Consider the following 19,206-nt stretch of genomic DNA (forward strand, 5'->3'; position numbering starts at 1 on the left):
GATTGGGGACATCTCTGCGCTGCTGACCCGTCTCCGCTCGGGATGGTTTCCTGCTGGCCCCACTATGGACTGGACTCTCACTATTATGTTAGATCCACTATGGACTGGACTCTCACTATTATGCTAGATCCACTATGGACTGGACTTTCACAATATTATGCTAGACCCACTCGACGTCCATTGCATCCGGTCTCCCCTAGAGATTCTCATTGACATCCCACTGGGTTGAGTTTTTCCTTGCCCTTATGTGGGCTCTGAACAGAGGATGTCGTTGTGGCTTGTGCAGCCCTTTGAGACACTTGTGATTTAGGGCTATATAAATAAACATGGATTGATTAATTGACCTTGGCCCCCCAGAAACATATTTTTCTTTCAATGTGGCTCCCGAGTCAAAATTTTTGCCCAGCTTTGCTCCAGACTCAACATCCCATTGTAGTCTGGTTGTCGCACAATTTCATAAAACTGAACACAACACATTGAGTAGAGATGTCCGATAATATCAGACTGCCGATATTATCGGACGATAAATGCTTTAAAATGTGATATCGGAAATGATCGGTATCGGTTTCAAAAAGTAAAATTTATGACTTTTTAAAACGCCGCTGTACGGAGTGGTACACGGACGTAGGGAGAAGTACAGAGCGCCAATAAATCTTGAAGGCACTGCCTTTGCGTGCCGGCCCGATCACATAATATCTACGGCTTTTCACACACACAAGTGAATGCAGAGCATACTTGGTCAATAGCCATACAGGTCACACTGAGGGTGGCCGTATAAACAACTTTAACACTGTTATAAATATGCGCCACACTGTGAACCCACACCAAACAAGAATGACAAACACATTTCGGGAGAACATCCGCACCGTAACACAACATAAACACAACAGAACAAATACCCAGAATCCCTTGCAGCAATATTCACCCCCCGCTACCCTCCATCGACCTCAACCCCGCCCACCTCAACATCCTCATGCTCTCTCAGGGAGAGCATGTCCCAAATTCCAAGCTGCTGTTTTGAGGCATGTTAAATTAAAATAATGCACTTTGCGACTTCAATAATAAATATGGCAGTGCCATGTTGGCATTTTTTTCCATAACTTGAGTTGATTTACTTTGGAAAAACCTTGTTACATTGTTTAATGCATGCAACAAAATTAGGCATAATAATGTGTTAATTCCACGACTGTATATATCGGTATCGGTAATTAAGAGTTGGACAATATCGGAATATCGGATATCGGCAAAAAAGCCATTATCGGACATCTCTACCTTTGAGCAAAAGTTAGTATGACTAAAAGTAGCACTACTAGACATGTTTACTATGACTTTAGTGTAAGTCAAATAAAATACAAAAATAATCCATCAGTTCGTGTTTGTGTGGGATTTTTTTCGCCTCACAAAACAGTCAGCAACAACCCTGATTGATGCATTTTCCATAAAGGGGGCTTTCTCTTGAAGAGAACACTGCCACGGCATTGTTCAGGGTCTCCTGTGCATCTTTGCCTCCCATTTCTACAAATTCCGGAATGACAAAATGGAAAGACCCTCTCTTTCTTGCATTTGCCCAGACTTGTCTTAAGTTGCACATACGACTGGATACGTTATACGAGCTCTCATGGAAAAACGTCGGCAGGTAGGCATTGTGCACCAGCTGTTATCTGCAACACAGCTTCTCTTATAGGATGCCAATAAACAACTATTGTCGAGATGGAAACCCCACTTGTAAAAATGCATCAGTGCAGAATCCTTATTGTCCTGACAAGAAGTTACTGCAGTATCGACCTTCCCACTATGTCTGCAGTCTTACCTCTCGCTGTTCCTAATCTGGAGCACACAGTTGTGGCTCTTCAGGGTGGAAGATACGAGTGGGTGTCGGAGTCTGATTGTGTGCCAGTGTGAAAGGGACGTAAACCAGAGACAAGGAGACACGGTGACAAAACAGAGGAAATGGAAAATGAGACCAAATACCAAAATAAATGTCATCACCGAGGATGGGAAAGCCAATATTACATGGACTTTCTATCACTCCCAAAGGAATGTTTCGCCTGCTTCTATTTTTGTTGTTGTTTGTGTACAAGAACTGAACAGATTGCAGTGTCTCTTTTTGGGATGAATCGTGTTTTACTAACACAAGGTTGTCTGGCGTATATACTGTCGCTGTTTCTTTTAGGATCTTTATTCCAAGACCGCCAACATAAGAGTGATGATACAATTCAATTGCTCCTCAACACCGCGCCCAAGAACACTCTGAAACCACGTCCATACCAGCTAAGTAAGCTTATGCTAAAAAGCTAGTCAAAGATCATCTCTATGCCACGCACAAAATCAAATAAAAAAATAAGCGCATAACAATTTTCGACACACGGACACGACAGAGAAAACAGTTTTCGTCATCATTGTTCAAATATTGTAACGTCTGTCGAGACGCTTTGAGGACATAAATTCCATTGATCACTTTACAGAGCAAAACTCTTTATTGTCGGCCATAAACACATCACCAAAACATTAGTAAAACAAATTATATCTAGCAAAACTGGTCATTTTCTGCAGTACAAACCAGACCAAAAGCAACTTTGTTATATCAACAGCAGCCGCTCACTCTTTCTCACTTGCGCCAACACATGCACATATGGCACTTCGCCAGTGATGCGTTTACAGCCACACAAAAAGTCGGACAACTCCAACACTACACAAAAAGTGTCATTCCAGGTTGTTACACTATGATTTACCAATCAAATGTGTGCTTATTTTAGTGTCATTTATTAGGAATCTTAATTTATAAATATTAACCACGAAATGCTGTGAGTATATTAAATAAATACTAATAAAAATATATTTTTTACAAACAGGAAGATGCAGGAATGTACACATGATCCCCTGCTTACATCTCATTGTGCAACATGTGAATGTTTTAATGGGAACTAAATGCAATGTCTGAAAGGGGTACAAATTATTTCCAAAGCAGGACCTCCACCCAGTCAAACAATACAAGTACACAGTTCATGAAAAACAATATTTTTTGTTATTGTCATTATAAGTGGGCCTAAACACTTATATTAGAAATGGAAATGCCTGCTGTCATTTGATTATAAAAATAAGACAATGTTGTCTGTCTATCTGTGTTGGCCCTCCGATGAGGTGGGGACTTGTCCAGGGTGTACCCCGCCTTCCGCCCGAATGCAGCTGAGATAGGCACCAGCACCCCCCGCGGCCCCGAAAGGGACAAGCGGTAAAAAATGGATGGATGGATGGAGATTGAACTTGTTATTTAGTCAGGTTTGGGACAGGTGTGCTGCTGGTGTAGCCACAGTGTGCACGTGTGATGTTGCTCACATGGGCTCCACTGAATGCTCAGAGAGTTTTTGCGTTTGCTCACACACATGAACAATTAGAGGGAACATTGGTCTTATCCTCCAATTTTCACTCTCAGCTGCAAACCACCACAAGAAACACTGAAAGTCATAGCCTGATGATGCCATCGGGACCATATAATTCGCCAATAGCCAAGACCCCGCCCGGACAACATGACTCCGAAGATCACTCGGCCACTCAAATCCCTCCATCACAATAAAGCAGCAATCCACCGTATTGATCCCAATGCCAATTGCAATGTCAAAGACAGGTTTTTATTGTTGACCACTCTACCTCCTTTAGTGATTATAGACTTTCTGAAAATGGTAAAGCTAATCAGAAAATGAGGTATGTCGCATTGAAGTTCTACCTCTGTCATACTTGCCAACCTTGAGACCTCCGATTTTGGGAGGTGGGGGGTGGGGGTGTGGTCGGGGGTGGGGCAGGGCGTGGTTGGGGGCGTGGTTAAGAGGGGAGGAGTATATTGACAGCTAGAATTCACCAAGTCAAGTATTTCATATATATATATATATATATATATATATACATATATATATATATATATATATATATATATATATATATCTACATCCTGAAAATATGCAAACAAAACTGTGTTTAGATAATTGATACTTCAAACTTGCATAAATAAATCTTAAGGAATATAACATAACTTGGCTTCTGAGAGCTTCAAAATGTAATGAATAAAATGCTAAAGTTGTTGATAAACAAGCAATTATTTTAATAATTAAATATGGTCATTTTAAATGAATTATTATGATCATTTAAAATTAATTATTTCAAATACGTTTATTTTAATGTATAATTCTATGGCTGGATGTAATAAGGAGTCAGAAAAAATACAAATAAAAATACAATTAATTTTGATGTTTTTAGCAAAATATAGTAAAAATTTATTTAGTTTTTTTTTTTTTAAATTAATAAATATATTTATTTTTAGGTAAGATAAACATAATAATACAATTTATCTCTCGTCTGGATGATTTAGTTCTTGTCACCCTGTTGTCCTCCCGTCGTGAAAAAAGGCTGTCCTCACTCAGGTCCGCATGGAACTGGAGGGGGCGTGGCCTCCAGCTCCGCCTGAAAATCGGGAGATTTTCGGGAGAATATTTGTCCCGGGAGGTTTTCGGGAGAGGCGCTGAATTTCGGGAGTCTCCCGGAAAATTCGGGAGGGTTGGCAAGTATGACCTCTGTGAGTGTCTGTCAAAACTGCCATTGGACAGTGGCACAAATGTACAAATGCATATCAACTCTTTACACACCTTTCATAAAATATCAAGTACCGTCCTCATTATAAATACGAATCCTTACCGTCCATGTGTGCTTCTCTCTGACTGGATTCAATGGTCTGCTTGCTCCATCGCCACTTCCTTCTCCCGAGGCCTGCGAGCAATCACACATTTTGTTGTGTTTTAGTTCAGGTCCACATGTTATTACTTTATTCCAGTCCTTTTCAAGTAGTGATGCAGGCTTATCGGGTTGGTTTATAAGTAACATGCAGTATCATGCTTCAAACCCCGCTTTGAAAAGCAGTGCAGTACGGAAAATGTGCATTATAGCAATGCATTCTGATATCCTAATTTTGATTAAAACATTTCAAGGGGAACATTATCACCAGACCTATGTAAGCGTCAATATATACCTTGATGTTGCAGAAAAAAGACCATATATTATTTTAACCGATTTCCGAACTCTAAATGGGTGAATTTTGGCGAATTAAACACCTTTCTAACGGCACATCGGGAAGCAATCCGCCATTTTCTCACTTCCGTCGGTGTGTTGTCGGAGGGTGTAACAACACGTACAGGGACGGATTCAAGTTGTACCAGTGGCCCAAAGATGCGAAAGTGGCAAGAAATTGGACGAAATTTGTTCAAAATACGAGGGTGTGGGGAAAGCCGACGAAATGGTCAGTCGTTTGTTCCGCACACTTTACCGACAAAAGCTATGCTACGACAGAGATGGCAATAATGTGTGGATATCCTGCGACACTCAAAGCAGATGCATTTCCAACGATAAAGTCAAAGAAATCTGCCGCCAGACCCCCATTGAATCTGCCGGAGTGTGTGAGCTATTCAAGGACAAAGGACCTCGGTAGCACGGCAAGCAATGGCGGCAGTTTGTTCCCGCAGACGAGCGAGCTAAACCCCCTGGATGTCTTGGCTCACACCGTCCTTTATGCCACCGAAGATGATCAAGAGAAGAATATCGACCCCAGCTTCCCTGGCCTGCTGACATCAACTCCAAAACTGGACAGATCAGCTTTCAGGAAAAGAGAGCGGATGAGGGTATGTCTACAGAATATATTAATTGATGAAAACTTTATTCATTACTCGCGGTTTTACGTAAATTATTATACATAAACTGTGTTCACCAATAATTTAGCTTAAAAACATTTATTTTTTTCAATCATTCGAGTACATTTGGGTAGTCTTGTGTAATGCAGTATTTTGTGTCTATTTAGGTATGGTTAACCTGAGTGCTGAAATCGTGGAAAGATATATGTTCTTAGCGCGCCTGAAATGGTCTGTCTGCACTCTCAAAGTGCATGTTGTTGCCAAATGTATTTCATATGCTGTAAACCTAGTTCATAGTTGTTAGTAATTATCTTATCAGACAGTGTTAAGCCGCTGAAATCCGAGTCTGAATAGGAGCTAATGTCGCTATACCTTGCTGTTTGTTTGTATTGGCATCACTGTGTGACGTCACAGGAAAATGGACGGGTGTATATAACGATGGTTAAAATCAGGCACTTTGAAGCTTTTTTTAGGGATATTGCGTGATGGGTAAAATTTTGAAAAATAAGCCACTGGGAACTGATTTTTAATGGTTTTAACCCTCCTGAAATTGTGATAATGTTCCCCTTTAAAACATTTTTAATCATTTTTGTTTTGTAGGTTAAACATTTTATATATTGTGCTCCTAAATTAATGTTGCTGATCAATTTTTATTTATTATTATTTACTTGATTTTTTTTATCATAAAATGGTTCAAGTCGGTTAAAAAATGGTAATAGTTTAAATACGGAATTCTTTTTTTTTTTTTTCAAATTAAGACAAAATGATGCCCTTTGAATCTGTTCTGTTACAGACTACAAAAAACTATGTTAACAAAGTTATTTTTGTTGTAAGTTGACCTATATATTTTTTTTTGTTTGTTTTCACAAATGTTAATAAGGATCGTGGAAAAATATATGTTCTTAGCGCGCCTGAAATGGGCTGTCTGCACTCTCAAAGTGCATGTTGTTGCCAAATGTATTTCATATGCTGTAAACCTAGTTCATAGTTGTTAGTAATTATCTTATCAGACAGTGTTAAGCCGCTGAAATCCGAGTCTGAATCCGAGCTAATGTCGCTATACCTTGCTGTTTGTTTGTGTTGGCATCACTGTGTGACGTCACAGGAAAATGGACGGGTGTATATAACGATGGTTAAAATCAGGCACTTTGAAGCTTTTTTTAGGGATATTGCGTGATGGGTAAAATTTTGAAAAAAACTTCGAAAAATAAAATAAGCCACTGGGAACAGATTTTTAATGGTTTTAACCCTTCTGAAATTGTGATAATGTTCCCCTTTAAAACATTTGTAATCATTTTTGTTTTGTAGGTTAAACATTTTATATATTGTGCTCCTAAATTAATGTTGCTGATCAATTTTTATTTATTATTATTTACTTGATTTTTTTTTAATCATACAATGGTTCAAAAATGGTAATAGTTTAAATACGGAAATTCTTTTTTTTTTCAAATTAAGGCAAAATGATGCCCTTTGAATCTGTTCTGTTACAGACTACAAAAACTATGTTAACAAAGTTATTTTTGTTGTAAGTTGATCTATATATTTTTTTTGTTTGTTTTCTCAAATGTTAATAAGGATACAATTGTATGCAGAGGTGTACTTATGATACTATTTAATGTGGGAGCAGAGAGTTGGGTACAGACAGTAATAGAAAACATTTGAGAAACACTGATTTATTTTATGCATTTGTTCATTTGGTTACTTACTAAAAAAGTAAGCTATTGATTAGAACAGTTCATACTTTTCATTCTCAATATTCAGATCATGAGGCTTTATATGTATTTATAAAAACAAGTAAAACAAATATAGAGTCGTGGTCAAATGTTTACATACACTTGTAAAGAACATAATGTCATAACTGTCTTGAGTTTCCAATAATTTCTCTTATTTTTTTGTGATAGAGTGATTGGAGCACATACTTGTTGGTCACAAATTTTTTTTATGAAGTTTGGTTCTTTTATGAATTTATTATGGGTCTACGGAAAATGTTACAAAATCTGCTGGGTCCAATGTATACATACAGCAATGTTAATATTTGAACTTTCCTCCAGAAGATCTTATCTTTGTCCATGCGATGTCAGATGAAACAAAAATTGAGCTGTTTGGCCACAATACCCAAATATGTTTGGAGGAAAAAAGGTGAGGCCTTTATTCTCAGGAACACTATTCCTACCGTCAAGCATGGTGGTGGTAGTATTATGCTCGGGGCCTGTTTTGCTGCCAATGGAACTGGTGCTTTACAGAGAGTAAATGGGGCAATGAAAAAGGAGGATTACCTCCAAATTCTTCAGGACAACCTAAAATCATCAGCCTGGAGGTTGGGTCTTGTCCAACAGGACAATGACCACAAACACTACTGAAAAGAGTCATTGTTTCCTGTCGGACCTTTTAAGCGACGGACACAGTGTTCTAAACAAGCAGCAACAACGGTTGAAATCCGGACGTGTACGCTTCATCACGAAACTTGGTGAAGTCTTTGTAAGTCGATATTGTGCATTAAGAAACTTAGTCTGTTTTGTATTGAAATTGCTGACTTTGTGATGTCTTTTGGATTCATGGTCGTTTTTGTCTGAGAGCAACCCTATCGATCAATGCTCTTTTAAAACACGTAGCGCTAAATTTAACCAGTAGAGGGCGACAAATGCTACACTTTAGGTTTAATTGTGATGAGTCACATATGTTGTGTGCAATGTTTGATGTGCATGTTATTTAATGTCTATATGCGTAAACCTGTAGTTTATTGTGTGAATGTGTTAACACTATAGCTCGGTTGGTAGAGTGGCCGTGCCAGCAACTTGAGGGTTGCAGGTTTGATCCCCGCTTCCGCCATCCTAGTCACTGCCGTTGTGTCCTTGGGCAAGACACTTTACCCACCTGCTCCCAGTGCCACCCACACTGGTTTAACTGTAACTTAGATATTGGGTTTCACTATGTAAAGTGCTTTGAGTCACTTGAGAAAAAGCGCTATATAAATGTAATTCACTTCACTAAACCTATTTTATTGATGTAAACTATACAACTTACATTATTTATGTAAAACACACAATGGACGTTATGCTTTTGTAATGTTTATTTTATGTTTATATTTTGTAGCTGAGATAGGCTCCAGCGCCCCCCGCGACCCCAAAGGGAATAAGCGGTAGAAAATGGATGGATGGATGGATTTTCAAGCTAAATGCAGGAAGAAGTGTAAAGAAATAAAACCGATGAAGGAAAAACATTCAAAAAACACGTCAAAAGTGGTAAAGGAATGGCTAAATCAGGCTAGAATGAAGGTTTTAGAATGGCCTTCCCAAAGTCCTGACTTGTGGACAATGCTGAAGAAACAAGTCCATGTCAGACAACCAACAAATTTAGCTGAACTGTACCAATTCTGTCAAAAGGAGTGGTCAAAAATTCAACCAGAAGTTTGCCAGAAGATTGTGGATGGCTACCAAAAGCGCCTTATTGCAGTGAAACTTGCCAATAATGTACCCACATATGTATGTATACTTTTGACCCAGTAGATGTGGTCACATTTTCAGTAGACCCATAATAAATTCATAAAAGAACCAAACTTCATGAATGTTTTTTGTGACCAACAAGTATGTGCTCCAATCACTCTAACACAAAAAAATAAGAGTAGTAGAAATGATTGGAAACTCAAGACAGCCATGACATTATTTTCTTTACAAGTGTATGTCAACTTTTGACCACGACTGTTGACGAGCTTAACCTTTTTAAAACCCTGTGACCCCGTAGGAGTCATAAAATACCACACTTATCCAACAAACTGTTGAAAGCTAACACTTAACCCTTCCAACAATACAGGTGTCATTGCCACACCACTAAAATCCACAGAACTAAGCAGCTTCCTTGAGTTTTGTTCAGGTTTATTTAGACCGCGTTCCCATTCACACAATAATCAGCGAACCGTATCTTTCGGACTATAAGTCGCAGTTTTTTTCATAGTTTGGGGGGGGGGGGTGCGACTTATACTCGGGAGCGACTTATATGTGAAATTATTAACACATTACCGTAAAATATCAAATAATATTATTTAGCTCATTCACGTAAGAGACTAGACCAGGGGTCGGCAACCCAAAATGGTGAAAGAGCCATATTGGACCAAAAATACAAAAACAAATCTGTCTGGAGCCGCAAAAAAATAAAAGCCATATCACATACAGATAGTGTGTCATGAGATATAAATTGAATTAATATGACTTAAAGGAGACTAAATGACCTCAAATATAGCTACAAATGAGGCATAATGATGCAATATGTACATATAGCTAGCCTAAATAGCATGTTAGCATCGATTAGCTTGCAGTCATGCAGTGACCAAATATGTCTGATTAGCACTCCACACAAGTCAATAACATCAACAAAACTCACCTTTCATGCACAACCTTAAAAGTTTGGTGGACAAAATGAGACAGAAAAAGAAGTGGCATAAAACACGTCCTACAAAGTTATACATGTAAACAAACTACGGTGAGTTCAAGGACCGCCAAAATTAGTACGACAAAACGGCGCTCGCCAAATACTCGAATCAGTGAAGTATGTTTAATATAAATAAAGTTGATTTGATTTGATTTGATAAACAATAACAGTAACAATTAGGGAGGTTTGTGTCATGTTTGTCCTCCCACAGGAACCATATTAAAACAAAACATATATTTTTTCCCCCTCATCTTTTTCCATTTTTCATACATTTTTGAAAAAGCTCCAGAGAGCCACTAGGGCGGCGCTAAAGAGCCGCATGCAGCTCTAGAGCCGCGGGTTGCCGACCCCTGGACTAGACGTATAAGATTTCATGGGATTTAGTGATCAGGAGCAGGGGCGCCGCTAGAGATTTTGGGCCCCATGAAAAGAATCTTTACAGGGCCCCCAACACAGTGTCATTATTTTTTCTGTATTATAATTTCATCATCATTAGGGGCCTCTCTGGGCCCCCCTCCATCATGGGCCCCTAGAATCTGTCTCCTTTACCCCCCCTTTTCGGCGCCCCTGATCAGGAGTGACAGATTGTTTGGTAAACGTATAGCATGTTCTATATGTTATAGTTATTTGAATGACTCTTACCATAATATGTTACGTTAACATACCAGGCATGTTCTCAGTTGGTTATTTATGCCTCATATAACGTACACTTATTCAGCCTGTTGTTCACTATTCTTTATTGATTTTAAATTGCCTTTCAAATGTCTATTCTTGGTGTTGGGTTTTATCAAATACATGTCCCCCAAAAATGCGACTTGTACTCCAGTGCGACTTATATATGTTTTTTTCCCTTCTTTATTATGCATTTTCGGCCGGTGCGACTTATACTCCGGAGCGACTTATACTCCGAAAAATACGGTAATTCAGAATATTGTTGGCAATGACGTTGTTAACGTAGCGTTTCTTTCTGCTAAAATGCTGCACCCTAAAGACAACATACCAAACGTGGTCATTTTCTCGCCAAGCTTCTTGTTGGTGGTCTCTGAGACTATTACAGTCTTGTGCGGGTCTACAATCTTGTGCCTTTGGAAAGTTAGCACCCTAAAGGCAGCAAAGTAAAGGTTGCAAAAAGCCCCTTTTAAGGTTAAATATAGTATACTTTTACACAAATTACAGTGATGTGGGACTTTGTAAATATGACATACGGTTCTGGGTTAGTATGTTACAGTACTGTTGCATAAAACTCCATTCCCTAAATATTCTCAAATTAAAGATTGTGATGGGTTAATACAGTGGTTCCCAACCACCGGTTCGTGGATCGATTGATACCGTGGCGCACAAGAAAAAAAAATATATATATATATATATATATATATTTTTTTAAATAAATCAACATAAAAAACACAAGATACACTTACAATTAGTGCACCAACCCAAAAAAACTCCCTCCTCATTCACACTCATTCGCACAAAAGGGTTGTTTCTTTCTGTTATTAATATTTTGGTTCCTACATTATATATCAATACATATCAATACAGTCTGTAGGGATACAGTCCGTAAGCACACATGATTGTATTTTTTTATGACAAAAAAAAAATTAAAAAATGGGACAAATTTTCAAGCGCAGTTACAAAAAGGTTGGCGACCACTGGGTTAATACTTACAATATCGGAGTCATCTTCATCCTCTTCACAATGCCTCTCTGCAGCCCGGGGGTCTCCCACCACCCTCAGCTCACTGATCACACCCTGTTAGAAAGACAAGAACATGAATGATATCATCTCAACCAATCTTTAACTCTTACAGACATATTAGCTACAAATATTTTTTTTCCCGGTGAATCATCTCTTTTAATATGCTCGGATGAGCTATTGATGTAGTTTTGGACACTTGGTAATTAAGTGGATATGTTTTTCGTATTTGGCATCAGGATCAGGAACATTACTTCGTCCTTGACTGGGACTTGCAGGACATTGAGAATATATTTTGTCAAATGTGCCTGTTTTCAAAATTGTGGATATACTGTACATTAAAAAATACATTATTTTCGTACTTGGTTTTATAAGGGATCTTCATTTTTTATTTTTTTTGGAGCCATTATCAACAATCTCTATGTGAGACAAGAACAACTTTTTTTTCCATTTTGTGTGCGTTCTTAATCGTAAAAAACTGCTAGTATGAGTCAGCTAACAATGCATTTAACAGGGATTTATCTATCACGCCTATAAAGCCTTCTAAAAACATCTAAAAACGCCAACAACACACCAATTACATGCCGTGACTAGAGATGTCCGATAATATCGGCCGATAAATGCTTTAAAATGTAATATCGGAAATTATCGGTATCGGTTTCAAGAAGTAAAATTAATGACATTTTAAAACGCCGCTGTACGGAGCGGTACATATCCGGTAAAACACGGACGAAAGGAATACTTGCCAACCCTCCCGATTTTCCCGGGAGACTCCCGAATTTCAGTGCCCCTCCCGAAAATCTCCCAGGGCAACCATTCTCCTGAATTTCTCCCGATTTCCACCCGGACAACATTATTGGGAGCGTGCCTTAAAGGCACTGCCTTTAGCGTCCTCTACAACCTGTCCGCTTTTCCTCCATACAAACAGCGTGCCGGCCCAGTCACATAATATCTACAGCTTTTACACACGCATAAGTGAATGCAAGGCATACTTGATCAACAGCCATACAGGTCACACTGAGAGTGGCTGTACAAACAACTTTAACACTGTTACAAATATGCGCCACACTGTGAACCCACACGAAACAAGAATGACAAACACATTTTTGGGAGAACATCCGTACCGTAACACAACATAAACACAACAGAACAAATACCCAGAAACCCTTGCAGTAGCACCTCTTCCGGGACGCTACAATATACACCCCCCGCTACCCGCTACCAACACCTCAACTCCGCCGCTCCAACCCCGTCCACCTCAACCTCCTCATGCTCTCTCAGGGAGCGCATGTCCCAAATTCCAAGCTGCTGTTTTGAGGCATGTTAAAAAATAAATAATGCACTTTGTGACTTCAATAATAAATATGGCAGTGCCATGTTTACATTTTTTTCCATAACTTGAGTTGATTTATTTTGGATAAACCTTGTTATATTGTTTAATGCATCCAGCGGGGAATCACAACAAAATTAGGCATAATAATGTGTTAATTCCACGACTGTATACATCGGTTTAGGTTGATATCGGAATCGGTAATTAAGAGTTGGACAATATCGGAATATCGGATATCGGCACACTGTGAACCCACACCAAACAAGAATGACAAACACATTTTCGGGAGAACATCCGCACCGTAACACAACATAAACACAACAGAACAAATACCCAGAACCCCTTGCAGCACTAACTCTTCCGGGATGCTACAATATACACCACCTGCTAACACCAAACCCCGCCCCCCCCAACCCCAAGTATGCTCTAGTTTTTGTAGCTGTTGTTTTGAGGTATGTTTAAAAAAAAAATCAAAAAATAATGCACTTTGTGAAAGTCAAAGTATAGTATTTCCCATAGTTGTAGTGAGTATCAGGATTATCTCAGGGAGAGCATGTTCCAAATTCCAAGCTGCTGTTTTGAGGCATGTTAAAAAAAAATAATGCACTTTGTGACGTCAATAATAAATATGGCAGTGCCATGTTGGCTCTTTTTTCCATAACTGGAGTTGAAGTTGTTCTCTTATTTTGGGAAAACCTTGTTTTTGATTGATTGATTGAAACTTGTATTAGTAGATTGCACAGTACAGTACATATTCCGTACAATTGACCACTAAATGGTAACACCCGAATACGTTTTTCAACGTGTTTATGTCGGGGGTCCACGTTAATCGATTCATGGTAAAGTTACATTGTTTACTGCATCACAACAAAATTAGGCATAATAATGTGCTAATTCCACAACTGTATATATCGGTATATATGCACTTTTTTCAACAAACACAATATTAGAGGAAAGTGTACTACTAAGTTGACAAATTGGCTAGAAGTTCATATCTTTAACAACTACCGTCATCACATGCCTGGGTCAGGTGAGGTGATTTGCTGCAGACAAAAGAAGGTAATTATGGCAAAAATTCTCCAATTACTGGCAGACAACTGACTAGGAAGGCTAGTGAGATCATTTCACCGGTCATGTTGTGGTTCGGATCGGGCCAATTTGAGCAATAACATCATACAAACTACTCAGCTGCAATGTCTCGCATGCTTGATTATGAAAACAAGCCGGCGGCAGAGCGGCAAGATACGCTATATTGCCAAAAGTATTTGGCCACCCATCCAAAATGATGAGAATCAGGTTTCCTAATCACTTGGTATAAAATCAAGCACTTAGGCATGGAGACTGTTTCCACAAACATTTGTGAAAGAATGGGCCGCTCTCAGTGATTTCCAGCGTGGAACTGTCATAGGATGCCACCTGTGCAACAAATCCAATCGTGAAAGTTCCTCGCTCCTAAATATTCCAAAGTTATTATAAGAAAAATGAAGAGTTTGGGAACAACAGCAACTCAGCCACCGAATTGTAGGCCACGTAAACTGACAGAGAGCGGTCAGCGGATGCTGAAGGGCATAGTGCAAAGACTTTAAGTCGCTACAGAGCTCCAAACTTCATGTCAACTTCCAATTAGCCCACGTACAGTACGCAGAGAGCTTCATGGAATGGATTTCCATGGCCGAGCAGCTGTATCTAAGCCAGGGGTGTCAAACTCAAATACAGAGTGGGCCAAAATTTAAAACTGAAAAAAGTTGAACAAATTAGCCTTTTAATAGGGACCCAAACAAGTTTTGCATTGAATATTGAACAAGCAAGGCTTATATAACTTTATAGTGACATGCAAAATCGAGTTTCAAATAATAATAATAATAATAATACTTAAAAAATATAAATGGCATATCAAACACAATTTAAATAAAAAAATGAATGCCTTTTTTCTATTTGCAGCCTAATATCAACATTAACTTTTTCTACAGGCTAATACATTTGAAAATAAAATAACAATGAATAAAACAACCATTCAGGACTTTACTGCTCAGTTTGCAACCCACTGATCTAATCTGATGTGCCCAAGACAGATACCTGCCATCTTTTCTTGGATGCTAGTTCATTAATGTCAGGGGCTCAGGCTTTGAGCTGAGGCAACCTTCATTATCGAACGAAGGTGTTCATCAGTCATTATACCTCGTCCACACGGACCACAGTCTTGGGGGCGTGCCTTAAATGCACTGCCTTTAACGTACTCTACGAGCTATCGTCACGTCCGCTTTTCATTAGTCGGACCCAGTCACAAGATATGTGCGGCTTCTGTACGCACACACGAGTGAATGCAACGCATACTTCATCAACAGCAATACAGGTTACACTGAGGGTGCCAGTATAAAAAAAAACTTTAACACTGTTAGAAATATACGCCACACTGTGAATCCACACCAAACAAGAATGACAAACACATTTCGGGAGAACATCCGCACCTTAACACAACATAAACACAACAGAACAAATACCCAGAACCCTTTGCAGCACTAACTCTTCCGGAAAGCTACAAAATACACCCCTGCTACCCCCAAACCTCCCCCCCACACACACACAAGCCTTGTAGCGTCCCGGAAGAGTTAGTGCTGCAAAGGGTTCTGGGTATTTGTTTGTTCAGAGGTTGCCAGGAGAACGGTACATTTCGGTGGAGGAGGAATTATGCTGTGGGTTTTTTTTTCAGGAGTTGGGCTTGGCCCCTTAGTTCCAGTGAAAGGAACTCCAGGATACCAAAACATTTTGGACAATTCCATGCTCCCAACTTTGGGAGATCAGTTGGGAGCGGGCCCCTTCCTCTTCCAACATGACTGTGCACCAGTGCACAAATCAAAAGTCCATAAAGACAAGGTGTGGATGATCTTGACTGGCCTGCACAGAGTCCTGACCTGAACCCCATAGAACACCTTTGGGATGGATTAGAACGGAGACTGAGAGCCAGGCTTTCTCGACCAACATCAGTGTGTGACCTCACTAATGCGCTTTTGGAAAATTGGTGGAAAATTCCTATGAACACACTCCGCGACCTTGTAGACAGCCTTCCCAGAAGAGTTGAAGCTGTAATAGCTGAAAAAGGCGGACCGACATCATACTTCAAGGTCATATGTGAGTCAAGGCAGGTGGCCAAATACTTTCATATGTTCATTTATCTACTCTGAAAGTTTTTCACAGACCAACTATAGTATGTATACATACCAGGAACTTGTCTGGATTGGTTCCTCCAGCCTGTCCAACGAAAATGCCAGCGCCAGCTTCCAGCTCCATCTCATCGGGGGACCTTTCCATGCGCATCACCCGAGGATCTATGTCGCAGTTCAGGTAGAACATCGCCTTGTCGTCCTTCACCGCGATCGCAAAGCGGGTCCAGTTGTCCCTCAAAGAGGGCACTAAGAACCTGGCCGCCTCGTACGACCTCTCCGAGTCGGGCTCCGTGTAGTACAGGATGACGTCCTGTTTGCCGTCCAGCACGGGGGACAGTTTCACGCCCACGTACATGATCTGCTGCGTGGCGTCCGTGATGGAGAATATCACGCCGCCTCTGTCGGAAGTGGTTTTCAAGTTGAAGAGGAGGGAGAAGTCGCGGTAGAAGGGGTTGGGCAGGTGGGCGCGTGCCAGCTGGCCCGTGTTGGCGTCGGGGCCAAACACATAGCCCGGAGTGGTGTCAGGCTTGTAAACTCTGGTGATCTCGCTTGGAGGAGGGTCCCCGATCAGCTGCAGCAAGGACACACTGCTGTCTTCTGTAGAGGGAGCAAAAAAAATGTACGTCAGCCCAATGTTTGAACGAGTTGAAGTGCGGGTTAAAATAGGGCAGCATGGCATAGTGTTCAATGTTAGAATAGGATTTCTGGATGTCATGCAAGTGTCTTTGAGTACGCCAATCATCTCTTTTGCTATTCTTGCACTGCAAAAACTGAAATCTAAGTAAGATTAAATATCTCAAATAAGGGTGATATCTGCTTATTTTTTGTCTGATAAGATAATTCCTCTCACTAAGCAGATGTTATGTGTTTTACTTGTTTTAAGGGTTTTGGTCCGAAATGATCTCAGGTTTGGGGGTAGCGGGTGGTGTATTTTGTAGCGTCCCGGAAGAGTTAGTGCTGCAAAGGGTTCTGGGTATTTGTTCTGTTGTGTTTATGTTGTGTTAAGGTGCGGATGTTCTCCCGAAATGTGTTTGTCATTCTTGTTTGGTGTGGATTCACAGTGTGGCGTATATTTCTAACAGTGTTAAAGTTTTTTATACTGGCACCCTCAGTGTAACCCGTATTGCTGTTGATGACTCGTGTGTGCGTACAGGAGTCGCACATATCTTGTGACTGGGTCCGACTGATGTTAGAATGGATGAAAAGCGGACGTGACGATAGCTCGTAGAGTATGTTAAAGGCAGTGCATTTAAGGCACGCCCCCAAGACTGTGGTCCGGGTGGACGAGATATAATGACTGATGAACACCTTCGTTCGATAATGAAGGTTGCCTCAGCTCAAAGCCTGAGCCCTGACATTAATGAACTAGCATCCAAGAAAAGATTTTATGACCTATGTCGGGGGTCGGCAACCCGCGGCTCTATTTAGCGCCGCCCTGGTGGCTCTCTGGAGCTTTTTCAAAAATGTATGAAAAATGGAAAAAGATGAGGGCAAAAAAATATATTTTTTGTGTTAATATGGTTTCTGTAGGAGGACAAACATGACACAAACCTCCCTAATTGTTATAAAGCACACTGTTTATATTAAACATGCTTCACTGATTCGAGTATTTGGGGAGCGCCGTTTTGTCTTACTAATTTTGGCGGTCCTTGAACTCACCTTAGTTTGTTTACATGTATAACTTTCTCCGACTTTCTAGGACGTGTTTTATGCCACTTCTTTTTCTTTCCCATTTTGTCCACCACACTTTTAACGTTGTGCGTGAATGCACAAAGGTGAGTTTTGTTGATGTTATTGACTTGTGTGGAGTGCTAATCGGGCATATTTGGTCAATGCATGACTGCAAGCTAATCGATGCTAACATGCTATTCAGACTAGCTATATGTCCATATTGCATCATTATGCCTCATTTGTAGGTATATTTGAGGTCATTTAGTTTCCTTTAAGTCCTCTTAATTCCATTTATATCTCATGACACACTATCTGTATGTAATATGGCTTTTAATTGTTTGTGGCTCCAGACAGATTTGTTTTTGTATTTTTGGTCCAATATGGCTCTTTCAACATTTTGGGTTGCCGACCCCTGACCTATGTTGAGTAAAACATGCTTGAAACTAGAATATCTGTCCCTCATGGACACACACCTGTTGTTGTTGACTTTGGACTTATCGGCTGCACAAGAATCAAGGCCGCGGAACAGAGACACACTGTAGGCTTACATACAAACAACATGCATCCACAAAATTATACGCCACACATACAACCCCCCAATTCCCCAACGCAAATCCCATAGGGGTGATGGATGGATGGTCGGCACCGAGAGCTGCGCCCTACCATCATGACCCCGCACTCCCTTCCCTCTGTTGCTAGATATCTCGAGATGTACGTTGTAATATGTATATGTGCTTTGCTATGGAGGTTTTTTCCCACTCCAGACTGGGCCCCCTTAGGAGCCCAGTCTAGATTGTATTTTTTTACTCATACTTCCCAAGCGTTTTACCTTTTCCCCCATCTTTTACGGGGCGCCTTGTGGCGACCCATCAGCGTTCCTGTTCTGTAACCCTGTACACTGTTTGTTTGTCTAATCTTGAACGGGTTTGTGCTGAAAACAAAGTTTCGTTGTACTTGTGCAATGACAATAAAAACCTATCTACCCATATCAACTGATGCAAAGTTGTGTCATTAACACTCACAAGTATAAAACTACTTTTTAAAGTAATAATTTCCTACTTCAAGCATGAAAAAAAAAATCATGATGCTGAGCGCATATCATTATGTCAAGATAATGGCACTAGCATTTACTTATTTAAGAATATTTTTCAACATATTGAGCAAAAAGGTCTATTTTTTTCTACCAAGAAAAGTACACTTGTTATTAGTGAGAATATACTTATTTTAAGGTATTTTGGGTTCATTGAGATTA

The 19,206-nt window shown here is 40.0% G+C and overlaps 1 protein-coding gene across 2 annotated transcripts in view; it reads right to left on the reverse strand.

The window, feature by feature from the left end:
* Positions 1 to 19,206, reverse strand: part of col18a1a (collagen type XVIII alpha 1 chain a) — a 245,130-nt gene that overhangs the window by 64,963 nt on the left and 160,961 nt on the right. For both annotated transcript variants that reach the window (XM_061926550.2, XM_061926549.2), the window contains 3 exons: positions 16,339 to 16,880; positions 11,763 to 11,846; positions 4,687 to 4,758 (listed from right to left, as the gene is read on the reverse strand). In XM_061926550.2, the coding sequence (XP_061782534.1) occupies positions 4,687 to 4,758; positions 11,763 to 11,846; positions 16,339 to 16,880 (698 nt within the window). The remainder of the gene's footprint in view (positions 1 to 4,686; positions 4,759 to 11,762; positions 11,847 to 16,338; positions 16,881 to 19,206) is intronic.

The sequence above is a fragment of the Nerophis lumbriciformis genome, linkage group LG31, assembly GCF_033978685.3.
Source record: "Nerophis lumbriciformis linkage group LG31, RoL_Nlum_v2.1, whole genome shotgun sequence".
Classification (NCBI taxonomy): domain Eukaryota; kingdom Metazoa; phylum Chordata; class Actinopteri; order Syngnathiformes; family Syngnathidae; genus Nerophis; species Nerophis lumbriciformis.